This window comes from Pyrus communis, chromosome 4, assembly GCF_963583255.1.
Source record: "Pyrus communis chromosome 4, drPyrComm1.1, whole genome shotgun sequence".
Lineage (NCBI taxonomy): Eukaryota > Viridiplantae > Streptophyta > Magnoliopsida > Rosales > Rosaceae > Pyrus > Pyrus communis.
Window position 1 is genome coordinate 29,590,099 of NC_084806.1, and position 16,829 is coordinate 29,606,927.

The 16,829-nt window shown below is 39.6% G+C and overlaps 1 protein-coding gene across 3 annotated transcripts; it reads left to right on the forward strand.

Annotated features, from left to right (window-relative positions):
• Positions 1–264: 264 nt before the first annotated feature.
• LOC137732523 (proton pump-interactor 1-like) lies at positions 265–6,308 on the forward strand. 3 transcript variants are annotated; one of them, XM_068471843.1, is made up of 9 exons: positions 265–502; positions 660–764; positions 906–3,236; positions 3,329–3,487; positions 3,608–3,787; positions 4,072–4,266; positions 4,721–4,819; positions 4,948–5,511; positions 5,648–6,308. In XM_068471843.1, the coding sequence occupies exons 4-9, from the start codon at positions 3,419–3,421 to the stop codon at positions 6,005–6,007; spliced, it is 1,467 nt and encodes a 488-aa protein (XP_068327944.1). In that variant the 5' UTR covers positions 265–502; positions 660–764; positions 906–3,236; positions 3,329–3,418; the 3' UTR covers positions 6,008–6,308. The 3 variants fall into 3 exon arrangements, with proteins under 3 accessions (XP_068327944.1, XP_068327943.1, XP_068327945.1); XM_068471842.1 differs by having other exon boundaries at positions 660–3,236; XM_068471844.1 differs by lacking the exon at positions 660–764.
• Positions 6,309–16,829: the final 10,521 nt, after the last annotated feature.

Below are 16,829 nucleotides of genomic sequence, written 5' to 3' on the forward strand. Positions count from 1 at the left end.
TGAAACCGAAGAGGAGAAGCAAGCGTGTTTTTGGTTAGCACCCCCAACTAATAATACCAAGCTTTTGAGTTGTATTAATTGTCCGATGTCGATCGTATTAAATTTGATGGATCGTATAATTAAACGGATGTTTATTTAGTACGATAGTGCACCAAATTACTACTACTATATTATTAATCATATCCGTGCTTAATACGATGTGCCAAACGAGGCGGTAGTGTGAAAAAGTTGTTACAGAGCACAAGCTCTCTCTTCTTGCTTCGCCAGCTGTTGCTCTGCGTACTCCCTCACTCTCTCTCCTCTCTCTCCTCTCTCTCGAGGCTGTATATTATTTTGCTTATTCGCAAACACGCCCTTATACATTAGATAGGCATAGTCCATCCACAGCATTTGATGTCGGCTGGCTGATCTACCTCTCGATCTGCTCTCCTCTGCACTGCACTGCTCTGCTCGACTCTATTCGACTCCACTGCGTTCACACCCGCTCGTTCGATCTGCACCGGTAAGTCCAATCTCATCTCCGAAACCCTTATATCTCCCACTTCTCCTCAATTTTGATCCACTTCAAACTCTGAATTCACTCGCTATAAACGGAATTAAACACATTTAATTTTTAAATTTTGCAACTTTGTGTGTGTGTGTGTGTGTGTGTGAATTAGATCGGTATCGTTGTGGCTGTGGTTCTTGTGGGATTTTGTTTCGGATCACAATGACGGCCGGCGTGGTTGTGTACCCTGATGCCTGTGAATCTGAGGTCTCCAAAGGTGAGGTTGGGAATGTCGTTGCCAATGTTGTGAATGGGAATGTTGGGATTGGGAATGGAAATCAGAGCGATAATGGGGTTTCTAAGGCGACACCGACACCAACGCTGACGGCTCTTGTGTCTCTTGTGTCTTTGTAACCAGGAGTGATGCCATCATTTCCAAAGATCCTGTCCATTCTCATCTCAATAGCAGCGTTGTTCAGAACAATGGTGCTGTTGGTCTTCACTTGGAGCCTCAAAAGGACAATTCCCAATCTCATTTGCTCAACAAGGCTGCCGCAGAAGCCCCACATCTCAATGACGGAGAGGTGGTGGTGTCTGAGTGAGCAGAGACTGACCAGGATCCAAAAGAAGCCGAGGACGTGCCCATGGAAGATGCTTCGAGGGATCTAAGCCAACAGACAAAGCATTATTCGATGCCAACCTGAGCCCCAACCCCAATCCCATCGTTGGATGAGCAAGTTGTGGGTGATCTCATGTCCAAGGAAACTACTGCGGACAACTTGCCTGCTTGTCATGCTCATGAACAAAATGGATATTCTGAAAATGGCCACGACTCATCTGCCCCCATAATTTTTGAAAATGCCTCTCTCCAAGATGCGACAAAGTCAGCTACTCAAGTTGTCAACGGCTGTGTCTCTGATCAAAGTAATGGAGATGGCTTGCCGAATATTCACGTGCCTCTAGTTACAAATGATAATGACTTACTTGATACACCTGAAGAGAATGATGGATCGTGTGAAAATGCTGATAGTTTTGAGAAAGTAGCTGTTGGAAATGGTGAAAGCTTTTCAGCTGTTGCTGATAATGATATAACAGAAGATCAAAATGCTGAGAATGGCGTTTCTCTACCTACTGAAGGTGTTTCAAATTGCTCTATTGATGATGTGAGGCTAGAGGCTGATGCTGTAAAGATAACTGAGAAGGATAGTGAAAGCCCCAATCCTTGCCGCCCTGAGCATTCAAAATCGAAAATTGAAGCAGAGAGTGGACCTGTTGTAGATGATACACTGTCAAGTTGCCCAGCTGATGATGCAATATCAGAACCAAACTCAAAATCAAAAATTGAAACGGAGATTGTGCCCCTTTTTTGTGATACTCCGTCAAGTTTTCCACCTAATGCTACAGTATTAGAAGAACCCCATTCAAAATCAGAAGTTGAATCTGAGATAGCGATTGTTGTCAATGGTACTCTGTCAAGTTTCCACCGAATGATGCAATATCAGAAGAATCTACTTCAAAATCAGAAGTTGAATCTGAAAGTGTGATCATTATAGATGAAACTCTATCGAGTTTCCCACCCATTGATGCAATGTCAGAAGAACCCAATTCAATATCAGAAGTTGAATCTGAAAGTGCCCCAGTTGTAGATGATACTCTGCCAAGTTTGCCACCCTATGATGCAATATCAGAAGAACCCAATTCAAAATCAGAAGTTGAATTTGATTGCGCGCCCGTTGTAGATGATACTCTACCAAGTTTTGCACCCAATGATGCAATAGCAGAAGAACCCATTTCAAAATCAGAAGTTGAATCTGAGAGTACACCCATTTCGGATGATACTTCAAGTTTCCCACCTAATGAGGCAGTATCAGACAAACCCAATTCAAAACCAGAAGTTGAATCTGAGAATGCGCCCATTGGGTTTGATACTTTGTCAAATTTCCCACTGAATGATGCAATATCAGAAGAACCCAATTCAAAATCAGAAGTTGAATATGAAAGAGTGCCCGTTATAGACGAAACCCTGTCGAGTTTCTCACCTAATGATGTGATATCAGAACTCAATTCAAAATCAGAAATTGAATTCAAGAGTGTGCCCAGTAAAGATGATACTCTGTCAAGTTTCACAGCTAATTATGCAATATCAGATCCCAAGACCAACCCTGATTCTGTTGGTTGCGGAGAAAGGGCATCTAATGATGCCACAGGTGTAGACACTGGTTTGTCAAGTTTAGAGGTTGAATGGGCTGCCAGCCCTCTTATATCTGTTTCTGATAACAATTCAAAAGATGCTGGCTTTCCTGCTAAGCCAAATACTGATGAAAAACTAGTGTCTGAAGTTCAGAGTATATCTGCTCTGGGAAGCAGAGGTATTCCTGATGATGATGTTAACGCATCTGAATCCAGGGTTCTGAATGACTCTTTTGTGGAGAATGGCAGGCCATTAACTTGCAACTTGAATGATGTTCAAATTGAGAGTGATGTTAATTCAACATGTACGGAAGTGGAGCACACTTACGGAATACTTGGATCTGAACCCTCAACATCTTCTGGGGAAGTTTCCACTGCTGATGCTGTGGAAGGGCAGAATAAGGGTGCTGAGGTAGAAAAAAGGCCGTTCTATTTCTTGATAAGGTTTCCAAGATATGATGATGAAAATTTAAAAGAAGAGATTAAACAGGCTCAGTTACATGTTGAAGAAAAAACTAAAAGCCGGGATGCTATTCGTTCCTAAATCCAAACTAAAAGGGTGAGGAATCTTTTGCAAATGGCTTCCACTATATTTTGTTTGTAGGATTTTATATCTTGCCACATTAACTGTTGGAATTCTTTTATGGATAGGCTACTTGTAAGGAGTATTTCGATAAAATTGAAGCAGCCAGATCCGAAGAGAGAGCTGGACGAGACCTGTTTAAGGCCAAACGCAAGGAAATGGATTCTGTTCAATTAATGATTAACAGAGTCAAGAATGCCATCTCTATCGAGGATTTGGATTATAAAGTGATCACTTGTCTCCCCTTCAGTTCTATTAATTACTGCCATATATTTATGTTACAGATTTGAATATACTTTTATATTTTTCTGAATGTCTGCATCCTTCAATTTTTGTTTCATGAGTAGATACGCAATATGGAACACAGTATGGAGCATGAGACCTTGCCTTTGAAGGAAGAAAAACAATTTATTCGCGAAATCAAGCAACTGAAGCAACTTCATGAACAACTCTCTTCTAGCCTGGGTGAGCAGGATGAAGTTCAAGAAGCTTTAGACCAGAAATACCATGTTGAACTGAGCTTAAAGGTAGTGTTTCTCAATTGTACTCGTCATTTCTATGTATCATTTAACCAGTCTGGGAGATGTTCTATGTTAAATAGTTTATGTGGAAGTCATATGCTGAGATCTATTTCAAATACAAACACCTAATCACATTCAAATTTTAGTATATTTTTCTTTTGCCCAGAATCAAGACTAGTTAGTGGTTAATACTGTAAGAGTTAGATGACCTCAAGTTATTAAGGTATTTATACGATCTTCCAATATTAGTGAGATTATTAAGGTATTTATACCATCTTCCAATATTACAGGTTCCGAGGAAGGAAATGGATCTACTCAGAGAAAATCTTCTCAAAGCGGAGGCAGTCACTCAAGCTGCTAAGAAGAGATTTAATGAAGAAAATAATATGCTTAATGAAATACTTAATCAGTTTAGAGCTGCAGATGACATTCGTCAAGAAGCATATGCACATTTACAGAGTTTGAGGAAACAACAATATGAGAAGGTATGTGATTCCCTTGATGAAAAACGTTATAGCAGTTAGAATTATCCTCTCTCTACAGTTTACACATAAACAACAACAACAACAACAAAGCCTTTTCCCACTAAGTGGGGTCGGCTATATGAATCCTAAAAGGCCATTGCGCTTGGTCTTGTGTCACGTCTTCCGTTAGATCCAAGTACTACAGTTTACACATCTGCACACAAATACACTATTGATCATGTTGTGAAGCTAATTATATGTCTCCATTAAAAGGGCGCATGTTTAAGGTTTTGCCTAACATTGACTTAAAGAGTTTTCAGCCTTCTTATGTTTAAGTTTGCTTATATTTCCCATTGATAAATCAAGTACCCTGAAGGTTTAAGATTTTGTCCTTTTCTTTTTCTTGTGCATGCTTTTTCTTACCTTGTTACAAATTTAGATGAGATATTAACCCTCTTTTTCCTTGAATCTGCAGAACAAATACTTTTGGAGATACAAGGATGATGTGAAGGCTGCTAATAATCTGGCACTGAGTGGAGATAGGGAACAACTACAACGTTTGTGTATCAATCAGGTTAGCTTATGAAGTCCTGTTGTTGTTGTTGTTATTGTTGTTGCGTGTTTGTGTTTCCCCCTACCTTTTTTGTTGAAGAATCTGGAACAACAGCTTATGTGTGAATTGCAAAAAATTCAATTGTCTAGGTGGAAACAATTATGGAACTCTGGAATGATAATGATGATTTCCGTAAAGAATACTTCAGATGCAACAACAGGAGTACACTGAGGAGGTTGAGAACCTCAGATGGGCACTCTCTTGGTCCTGATGGGGAGCCCCCTGTAATACCTGATATCGTAAGAGCAACCAAGAATAATTTGGCAACAGTGGTTTCCACTCTGGAACAAGCAAAACAAGTTGCCCCTGAGGTGTCTGAAAAACCAGATGACATATCTTCAATGAAGGTTGTTCAGCATAAAAATGAGATAGCTAAAACGAAGAAGCCTGTGAAACTCACTTCCTCGGAAATTATCCCAGAAACTGCTCCTGAAAGAAGTGATATTAAAGAGGAAAGGGTAGAAGTCCCTAAAATAACAAAGGAGGAAGAACAGTTGAGAAAGGAAGAAGCTGAAGCTAGGTTGAGAGAGCAGCGCAGGTCGGAGGAGAAGGCCAAAGCTAAAGAAGCACAGGAGAGGAAAAAAAGAATAGTGGAGAAGGCTCAAGCCAGAGCTGCCATAAGAGCACAGAAGGAAGCTGAAGAGAAAGAGAAGGTAATATTTCATCACCTTCTACTTTACAATTCCATGAACGTCTCATAGGCATTCTTGTAGATATAGACATTTCCCATGTGATGCAATATTCTTTTCTTCTGTGTATCGATCGTGCAATGGCTTGTATCTTGTGCAGGAAAGGGAGAAGAGGATAAGGAAGAAGGAAAGAAGGATGGCAACTACAACAAAGGCTACAAATGATGTTAGTGAAGGAGAATCTGCTCCAGAAGCAAGCTTAGAAGCCCCAAAAGAAATTCCTAAACAGCCTGAGACTAGAGAGAACCCGGTGACAGTAACAAAGAGGTCTCAGAAATCAGCGCAATCAACTCAGCAAACCAAGGTAAAATCCATCCCTCTGCCTCTACGCAACTGCAGTAAGAGAAGGATGCAGCCTTGGATGTGGGCCTTAGCGACAATTCTGCTGATCGTTGCCTTGTTGTTAATGGGCAATGTAGGCAGCTCCTATTTGAAGTCTCCGCTGGAAAAGTTTTTCTGAATACATGCGGTTATTTAACTAGGTAAAGTAATAGAATTTGCTGGGGCATTACCATAATAATATTAGTATTAGAGAGGCGCGCGCCGCGCACACACACACACACACACACACACTATATAGGCAATTCTTTTGTGCTCATGTATGTAGGGGTTTATTTTCCTTCTAGTTTGCAGTTGTCTTTCACATCTGATATTGGTTGGTTTCTTTAATTATTATTGTTATTATAAGCGTGAAGAATAAAATGTGCGACAAAACGGAGAAAAAAGGAACCAATTCTGATGGTGATGATGATGCTTTTTTTACCTATATTGCTTGCTTGTGATGAGGTATGCTAATTAAGATTAATTATTTTTAGTACTTTTTTTTAATCCATTTTTTAATTTATTTTTAGTATGCTTCCGTCTGTGTTCTTGCGTTTAAGCTGCTCAAATCTGCATGGTGAGTGAGGGATTCTTTTGGGTGCTCCGGAGTACCCGTACACTAGGAGTTTTAATGATTAGATTTTTATTTTATTTTTATACAACCATATTCTTATGTATTTATTGTTTTCCTTTTCTATAACATTGGTAGCACAATTACGATTATGTACATGTACGTGAGGTGACTTTTATGCTCGACACAACCAAGACCAGTTTTATTACTTTACTTTGAATCATTCAATTCAACGACTCAATTCCAATTCAAAGAATACGTACGACACTACCCAACCCAACCCAACAAAACTAGCACATTAGCAGCTACAATGCCGCCATTGTCAATTTGTCATCAGGACAGGATAGGAGGGGACGTAAGTCTACTTATGACCGCGACATTAAAATTCATTGAGATTGAATTTCATTGTGATTCATTTCAACGAGTGTCAGCATGTTTACACGAGGCACTCAAGTCTCAGTAACAATACAATTTTTTCACATTTCTTTACTGGTTTCTGAACTTCAATTTCAAAAAAATAAAATACTTGAGAGGACCAATATTCTTCATTTCAATTTTGGTAGGTGCCTGTTCAAAGTTTATACATTTTCAGGATGAAATGTTGACACTGCCGAAAAAATGAACAAATTCAGTAGACTGGTGGAAGTATACATATTCGAATTGGCTTTGTTGAAAATTTATGTGGCCTCGGTTGGAAGTTGCTGAATTTTATAGGGGGCGTAAGAGTAATTTTACTAAATAAATGAAATGTATTAAGATATTTAGTATGAGTTTGTTTGGGCTGAAGTACAAGGTTTGGGTTGAGAAGTGATGATAGCCCGAGTTGAACGGCCACGGTTCTCGGTCCTGTAATTATTCATCAAGCCGATTCGCTCCCAGCCCAAGAGAGCATTGACTCAACCGATATGGGACTGCTCAAGGGTCAGACTCAGGCGTAGCTTGGTCGAGCCCTGATTGAATTAGAATTGTCAAGGATTAGGATGAGTTTTGATAAGATTCACATTATTATGAGGATCAGACCTATGCTTGAACATATACGAATGAATTAAGTACATGAAGGGATTAGTTTCAGAATCCTAGTTCAAGCATGTTGGAAGTAGGCCCACCGAACCACTCATTTGATGTAATAGCTTTTGGAATACTTATTGTGTTAACTATTATATGTTTAATGAAGGGCAAATCTTATTGTTAATCACTACATATTGTATTATGTGTTTAAGCAATAAGGGAATCCAAGGAATGTATTTAATCTAAGAGAGAAGTGATCTAAGTAAGTTAGATTAACGAGACCTTTCTCTTATGATCATTCCTAAAACGTTCATAGCCATAGGATTGCCAATTGGGCATTGACAATCCGCTAAGGTGTTAGTATGTGTTATGCTAACTCAAGCGTGAGTATGACTAGTCTCAAGTCATTTAGTGTTGGACACTGAGACAAACACATAGGTGCTCAAAAGGTAATCAAGTACACTGAATCACGATCAAAAGAGAGTTTGAACATACATGTCATGTAAGCGCTTGTAAGTTACAATATGCAAAGTAGTCATTTGACCTGAGGCATCATAGATGTCTAATGGTTAGGTCCTTGATCTTTGATCATGTCAAAGGCATTCCATCGAGAGTGTCCACGACATTGTTGGGGTCAAGCTATCTAGTCATGTAGGCATATGAATGCACAACAAGGGATCTCTAACCTTCCATGGTGGAGGGAGAATACTCTGAGATATGATTCGAGAGTCTTTGGCCAAAGCATACAAATATGACTTAGGAAGTTTGTTCCAAATCATATTCAATTGAATCATATAAGAGAAGTATCACATTGGATAGTAGACATGAAACAAACTATCACTCAAACAATGTGATTAAGAGTATTGTATTAGAGAAGGACCGTATTGCATTATAATTGTAACTAGATAGGTTCTCCAACCACTTCTATTTAGCTTGGGTAGCCATGACATACTGCTAGGTGTCACTCATGGTTTGTGGAAGCCCTGAAGATTAGCAAACACTAATCTTCATCAAAGGGAGAATTGAAATGTAGTTTCAATTCACAATCGATCGTTAAGAGTAACAATCACCCATTGCCTCGCTAATCGGAACCTAATAAATTGCACATCGAGTAAGGATGAAAGTGAAGAAATATAAATTAGATGGATAAGCAATTAAATAGTTTAATTGAGAATGGTCAAAATTAATTAATTAGTTAATTAATCTCACGAAAGGTTCGTAATGGGCTTTGAAGTTGGTTTTGGGTTTCGGGGCCCAAAAAGGTTTTTGGTCCACAAGGCCCATTGAGTTTAGGTTGTGTGACAACTAAAACTAAATGGAAATTAACCCAAAAACAAAGTCAAAACCGGCCAAGGGTGAGTGGTAGCAAACTTGGGTTAATTGCAAGTTTGCCACTCACATGTGAGGTAGTATAAAGTCATCTTTATAGCTTTTTCTCACTAGGGTTTTTCTTGGGTCAAAGAAGAGAAACTTTTTCTCTATAGAGGCCGGCCACTTAGGGAGACTTTTTCTAGCATCTAAAATCTCTCTAAGTCATTCATCTTCTCTTCACACTACATCTTTGGTGTGGAGACTTAGAGGTACCAAACCTTTGGTACTTTTTGGAGTTCCTTTCTTCACATCCTCAAGGACCAAAGGAGATTCAAAAGGAAGAAAAATCACAAGGAAGATTCAAGGAGCTAGCAGGTGACTTGAAGGCCCTCCACTTGGGTGAATCCTTTGTGTAAACAAGGATGAGCTTCAAGGGTAATGAATCTCAAAAACTCTCTTCTCTTTAATGTTGTTAAAGAGTCTTGTGGTTTACTGTTCACTAGGCTTTGAAAGTCATGGATTTTTAGAATTGTTTTTTAATGCATGCCTACTTTAATATGTTAATAGTTTGCCTATGTGTTCAAATGTTCTCACATGTTCTTAGCTAGGACAAATTTTTTCCTTCAAAGCCAATTAAGCCAAGACTGGATAAGGTTTAAGCTTCGGCTAAAGAAGGCAAGAGAAGGGATAAATAGAGGATATCCAGGAAAGTGTCGAGAAGGCATAGTCCTATCAGGACTCTACCTTGGCAGACATATTTAGCACGAAGTTTGCCCCTATATATATGAGATGTTGTGCAACGTGAGAGCCCCCTTCAACTCAACAAACAACTCAAAATGCTCTATGCAAAAACCCTCATTCTATGCGAACCTGAGAAAACTACTAATTATCCTAACTCTTTCATCAATACATCTTTAGTTTGGATAAGTAAATAACATTGTGTTAACAACCGGCGATGTCTTTAGTTGGATAAGTAAACACTTGAGTCGTAGAATCAGGCGATTTAGAAGCATCTTCAGCTTGGACATGTAAACAACACTGCTTCTGATTGGTAGGTTATCTATCCAATTCTCGGCTGGTGAAAAGTTTTCAATTCTTTCGCCAAAAGAGGTCACTTCATTAGACCCAATGAAGTAAGGTGTTCTATGATTGGTTACTCTAAAGTGCATTTCATAGTTCAGCATTCAGACGGCTGAACTGCATTCACCATAAATACACTCATCTTATTTGAGTACCTCTGCATGCATGGCCTGATATCGATCAAGTATATTTTCATTGTTACAGTTGAAGTAGTTGAACCTAGTGCAAAAGATCTTGAACTTCGTAGTGAATTAAGCAACCTAGTCTTCAGGTTTTAGAACCTTAGGCCGAGTGGTGTTCTTTTTGATACCATAATCATCACATCTGTTCAACTTGCCCGACCGAGCTTGGTCACGAGTTAGGATGTCTTTAGTGCCCCACCCGTGTCCTCAATTTCGACCCAGCTTACTGTGCGTATTCCTCACAATACTTGAGCATAGGCCTTCAATTCCCGTTGTCTGGCTTTGTCAATGAGGTGCTAGTGTATTACCAATTGGCGCCCATTAACCTTACCCTCACTGCCTATATGGTTATGCACGCATTTGACAAGCTGAACCGGATCTATGAAACTAAAATGGATCTTTCCAAGTTTCGTGCACTCTACCTGCTGAATAGCATATCTACGAGCCCTCGATATTTTTTTTAGAGCTGATCCACGAAGAGGCAGAACTATGCCTAGATCAGGAATCTCTCGAATAAGGATGAGACTACAATCAAGGACGTGCTTAGGGTCATCAGGGAGTGAGAGGGCGACATATCTGGACCTTGCGTTGTCGTAAAGTTTGCTACTTACATGACTATCTCTGACCCTACTCGTAGTGTGGGAATCGAGCGCACTTGATCAATCGCGCATTCATTGTGATCCTCGAGGCTCACAGGGATTGGTCATGGATTTGTACATGTGGATTGGGATTCACTTGATGGTTTGAGAGATGTTACCAGGCAGCGCTTAGAGGAAGTGGTGGCCAAGAGTATTGGCGATAATGGTGACATGAAGAAACCGGATAAGGTTGTTGAGGTGGTTAAGGAGGATCAATTTGAGTCAAATAATAAGAAGAGGAAGGTCGTGGTAGTTCTTCAAATGAAGGGTAGACCAATGAGAATGAAGGGTCGAGAATAGGTGGTGGATTTGTGCACGTCAAGTGGCTTCATAGTCCGGCAAACAGGGCCTCGTATTCAGCCTCATTGTTGGTAGCGTAGAAACCCAACTTCAATGCTTACACCATTATAGAGCCATTTAGAGTGAACATCACTAGTCCGGCCCTGGCTCCATTAGTGTTGACCGATTCGTCTACATACATGCACCATCTGGTATTGGTTTCCGATGGTTCTAGGGTGGGCCCCTCTATTCCTACAGACTTCGAGGTGAACTCGACAATGAAATCTATAAGTGTTTGGCTCTTGATGGTGGTATTTGGTTTGTAGATCAGTCCATGTTACCCTAGTTTGATGACCCATTTGTTGACTTTTGTGGAGCTGTCGAGGTTGTCGAAGATCAGTCGCAATGGGAATTCTGTCATGACCACAATCCGAAATGAATTGAAGTAGGGCCTGAGTTTTCTTGTTGCCATGGCTAATGCCAGGATTAACTTCTCCATCTTTGGGTATCTTGTCTCTGGATGAGAGCTTTTCACACATAATATATTGGCTTCTGGTCTTCCAAATCTTCTCGAACTAGAGCAGTGCTAACCGCGTCTTCAAACACTGCTAAATACAAATTTGGATCTTCCACAGGGACAAGCTTCGAGAGAAGATGAGGTATAGAAAAATACTATTTTAGTTTAAGGAATGCTTATTCGTACTCCTCATCCCACAACAACCCCATGTTCTTTTTTATTAAAGAAATTTTTGCACTTATCTATCGATGTGGATAGAAATCTGCTAAGCGTTGTTGCTCTGCCCAAGAGGCTTTGGATCTCTTTCACCATCCTGGTGGACTATGTATCTATGATTGCCTTTATCTGGTCTAGGTTTGCCTCGATCCTTTTCTGTGGTACCAAATACCTTAGGAACTTCCCACTTTGGATGCCAAAGATGCATTTTTTCAGGTTAAGCTTCGTCTAATACTTGCGGAGTAAGTTGAAATGACTCTGTGAAGTCCTCCAAATGATCGCCATTCTACCTATTTTTCACAATCATGTCGTCGACAAACACTTCCATAGTCTTTCTGATTTTTTCTTTAAAGACTCGGCTCACCAACCTTTGGTAGGTAGCCCCACCATTGTTCAAACCAAATGACATTAAGTTGTAGTAGTAGGTGCCCTTATCCACCACAAAAGAAGTCTTTTCCATGTCAGACTTGTCCATGCAAATCTGGTTATAACTATTGTTTGCGTCCATGAAGCTGAGCCTTTCATGGTCCGACGTGGCATCAACGAGTTAGTCAATCTACAAGAGTGGGAAATTGTCATTTGGACAAGCTTTGTTCAAGTTAGTAAAATCCACTTAGACCTGCCATTTTCCATTTTTCTTCTTAAGCAACACCATATTGGCCATCTATTCTGGATGGCATACCTCCACTATGAATTCTGCATCCATGAGTTTGTCGATTTCCGTTTCAATGATTTGCCCCATTTTGGATCATGATTCCTGTTTTTTAGAATAACAAGTTTAAAGTTTGGGTCCACATGTAGCTTGTGGAAGACTACTCTAGGATCGACTCTAGGCATGTCTTCTGTCGAGTAGGCAAAGATGTCTCTATTGTCTTGCAAAAACTTACTAAAAAGCTCATTTTCATGTACCGAGAGTTTGGCTCCGGTTTTGGCCCTCCGCTTTGGCCTTCCGAATCAAGGGCAATATATTCAATGTCTTCGTATGCCTTAGATTCCGATGTACAGTTATCCTAGGGGTCGAGGCCAATATTGAACTCCTTAAAGTTCCTCGTCGAGCCTCCAGGTTTTGACTGCTATACGAGGTTGATGGTCGGAGTGGGTACCTCTGCTTAATTGAGCTTGCGAATGAAGTTGAAACTTGAAACTGCGCAGGAAAGGGCGCTGGCTTGATCCCTCTCAATTCTCTTCACTCCGAAGAGAGTAGGGTATTAGATTACTTGATGATCAGTAGATGGGACGACTTTCATAATGTGTATCTGAAGAAAAAATTTTGTCTTAGCAAAAAACGTATGAGAACATTTGAACACATAAACAAACTATTAACACTTTAATGTAGGCATGCATTCAAAACAATTCTAAAAACCTATGATTTTCAAAGCCTAGTGAATGGTAAACCACAAGACTCTTTAACAACATTAAAGAGAAGAGAGTTTTTGAGATTCATTACCCTTGAAGCTCATCCTTGTTTACACAAGGGATTCACCCAAGTGGAGGGCCTTCAAGTCACCTCCTAGCTTCTTAAATCTTCCTTGTGATTTTTCTTCCTTTTGAATCTCCTTTGCTCCTTAAGGATGTGAGGAAAGGAACTCCAAAAAGTACCAAAGGTTTGGCACCTCTAAGTCTCCACACCAAAGATGTATTGTGAAGAGAAGATGGATGACTTAGAGAGATTTTAGATGCTAGTAAAAGTCTCCCTAAGTGGCCGGCCTTCCACTCACCCTTATGCCCAACCTTGACTTTGTTATTGGGCTAATTGCCCATTTTGTTTTAGTTGTCATACAACTTAAACATAATGGGCCTTGTGGACCAAAAACACTTTTGGGCCCCTAAGACCCAAAACAAAATTGAAAGCCCAATACGAACCTTTCGTGTAATTAATTAACTAATTAATTAATCTTGACCATTCTCAATTAAACTATTTAATTGTTTATCCATCTCATTTTTATTTCTTCACTTTCATCCTTACTCGGTGTACGATCCATTAGGTTCCAATTAGAGAGGCAGTGGGCGATTGTTACTCTTAACGATCGATTGTGAATTGAAACTACATTTCAATTCTCCCTTTGATGAAGATTAGTGTTTGCTAATCTTCAGGGCTTCCACAAACCATGAATGACACCTAGCAATATGTCATGGCTACCCAAGCTAAGTAGAAGTGGTTGGAGAACCTATCTAGTTACAATTACAATGCAATACGATCTTTCTCTAATACAATACTCTTAATAACATTGTTTGAGTGATAATTTGTTTCATGTGTACTATCCAATGTGATACTATATGATTCTATTGAATATGATTTGGAACAAACTTCCTAAGTCATATTCATATACTTTGGCCAAAGACTCCCGAATCATATCTTAGAGTATTCTCCCTCCACCATGGAGGGTTAGAGATCCCTTGTTGTGCATTCATATGCCTACATGACTAGATAGCTTGACCCCAATAATGTCGTGGACACTTTCGATGGAATGCCTTTGACATGATTAAAGATGAAGGACCTAACCATTAGACATCTATGATGCCTCAGGTCAAAGGACTAGTTTGCATATTGTAACTTATGAGTTCTTACATGACATGTATGTTCGAACTCTCTTTTGATCGTAGTTCAGTGTACTCAATTACCTTTTGAGCACTTATGTGTTTGTCTCAGTGTCCAACACTAAATGACTTGAGACTAGTCATACTCACGCTTGAGTTAACATAACACATACTAACCTTAGCGGATTGTTAATGCCCAATTGGCAATCCTATGGCTAGGAACGTTTTAGGAATGAACATAATAGAAAGGTCTTGTTAATCTAACTTACTTAGATCACTTCTTTCTTAGATTAATACATTCATTGGATTCCCTTATTGCTTAAACACATAATACAATAAGTAGTGATTAACAATAAGATTTGCCCTTCATTAAACATATAATAGTTTAACACAATAAGTATTCCAAAAGCTATTACATCAAATGAGTGGCTTTGTGGGTATACTGCCAACCGTATCCACTTTCATCCCAAAATTGCATTATGGGGAGATGGGGAGCGAAGATATGGAAGTTGATCATAGGATTATAGAGGTCGGCCACAATAGGGAGTTGAGGGTTCCTAAGGTTTGGATAGGTGTACCTTCGAAAGCCATCAGAGTTAATCGAGTTTTGGTGAAGTCGTTGAGTAGTCCTATATGCTCCACAATATCCTTAAAGAGTTGGTTGACTCCAGCTCCGCCATCCACCCAAGATGCGGCTTACCTTCACGTGAATGATTTGTAAAGTAATAATGAGGGCATCATCTTAAAGGCTACACACCTCCTCTATGTCTCTGTTCAAGAACATTATGATATTGTCGTCGATGAGAAGTGGTTTATTGATCGAGGTCACCATCTTTGGCTGCTTACAAGAAACTTTCTGCTCCTTTCACGAAAACCTTACATATCTTGAGTCCCATAAATACAGTTTATATGGAGTGTAGGCCTCTTTACAGGTCTTTCTTCCCTTTCATTCTTATCCATCAAAGCCTCTCCTCGAGCATTTCCTTGTTTACCCTTATTCGCCTTTGATAGGAGCATATTCATGCGACTTAAATGGCTTGTTCTCGTGCATTTACGTTATGTTTCTTTAGTTATTTTAGTACTTTAAGCTATTTTCGTGTGTTTGTAGGTCCGAAGGGCTAAAGGAGCAAAAAGATGCATTTTGGAGACTTTTGGAGCACTTTTGGGCTAAGGATGGATAGCTTATGCTTGGAGCCAAAGTGTTGGACGAAATTGAAGACCTAATTGAATACCAAAGTGTTGGAACCTTGTTCCCTTTAGTTTTAGGACATTTAAACCTTTCCTAATCCCAATCATGCCATGCATTCACACCATTCTCTCCCAAAACCGTGCATCTCCACAATCCCATTCATCAACACATGCATCCACATGCATTCACCCTTTAAACCATTAAATCCACATGCTTTCCTATTCAAATAAATCAGCCACATGCATTCATCATCATAACCTAGCTGTCATTCCACTTCATTGCACATGCATCTTCAAATAAATCAGATTTCCATCATATTCACATGCATTCCATCCTTTAAAACATTGCACATGCACTCCCTTTAATTAATTAAGCCACATGCACTCCCATCCATTTCATCATTGCAGCCAACACATGCTTTCACATGCATTTTCAGATTGTCCCCTTGCACATGCAGCCACATATTCATTGCACATGCAATTCCAACCCACATGCATCCTTTAATCATTCAAACATGCAGCCACATTCCCTCCTAGCTGTCATGTTCCCCCCATTTCACCTATAAATAAGCATCCATTGCATTCATTCTCATTCACACTTCCATTTCAGAAATTCATCCATTGTACATACCACAAACACTTCCCCCTTTGTGCCGTGAGTCTCCCTTACAATCCAAACACCATCCTTCCATTTCCACCACTCCTCTTCCATTCCTCCACCACTCCCCAAACCATTCACACCATCAAACTATCCTTAGACCTTGTGCTACAACGAAGAGGAAGAGAAGAGTGCCTAAACGTTCATACAATTCAAGTTTGAGTTGTTGGAATGTTTAGGTGTTTCTTTGATTTCAATATCTAATTTCAATACTCTTTGTTTTGTACGAATGAGGAATGGAAGAGAAGAGGGCCTAAACGTTCATACAATTCAAGTTTGAGTTGTTGGAATGTTTAGGTGTTTCTTTGATTCTCTTTGTTTTGTACCATGAGGAACTAAACCCCCCTTGGCTAGGGGGGAATTCGAAATATATGTTTATGCTTGCATTTTGATTTGATTACTTCTAATTGCGTTTCATAAGTTGTGGATTCAATTCGTTTAACTGTTTGATTGATAACTTATTTATGTATGTTTATTGAGAGTGCACACTTAATTTTCATGCATGAATATGACGCTAGAATATAAGTGAGTTTCACCTAATAGTTACGAACTTATATTCACAAGTAGTGGAGGTTGCTTATAAACAATTGCGTTAAACGAATTCTTGGCATAAGTTTCATGCGTATTCCATAGTAACGAATGCCTCGTCAACACTTATAATTTTCATAGAGCATAATGATTCTTGCTTGTATCTCTATTATGCAATCATGTAGGGGACTTGTGGGGAATGTTTTGGGTTGTCGTATGCAATCATCCAATTCAATAACGTTAGGAA

Coding starts and splice junctions, on each gene's coding strand:
- LOC137732523 (XM_068471842.1), top strand. CDS start 3,419: ATGGATTCTGTTCAATTAATGATTAACAGAGTCAAGAATGCCATCTCT. Junction 3,488..3,607: donor TCGAGGATTTGGATTATAAA/GTGATCACTTGT, acceptor TTTCATGAGTAG/ATACGCAATATGGAACACAG. Junction 4,820..4,947: donor AACGTTTGTGTATCAATCAG/GTTAGCTTATGA, acceptor TCAATTGTCTAG/GTGGAAACAATTATGGAACT.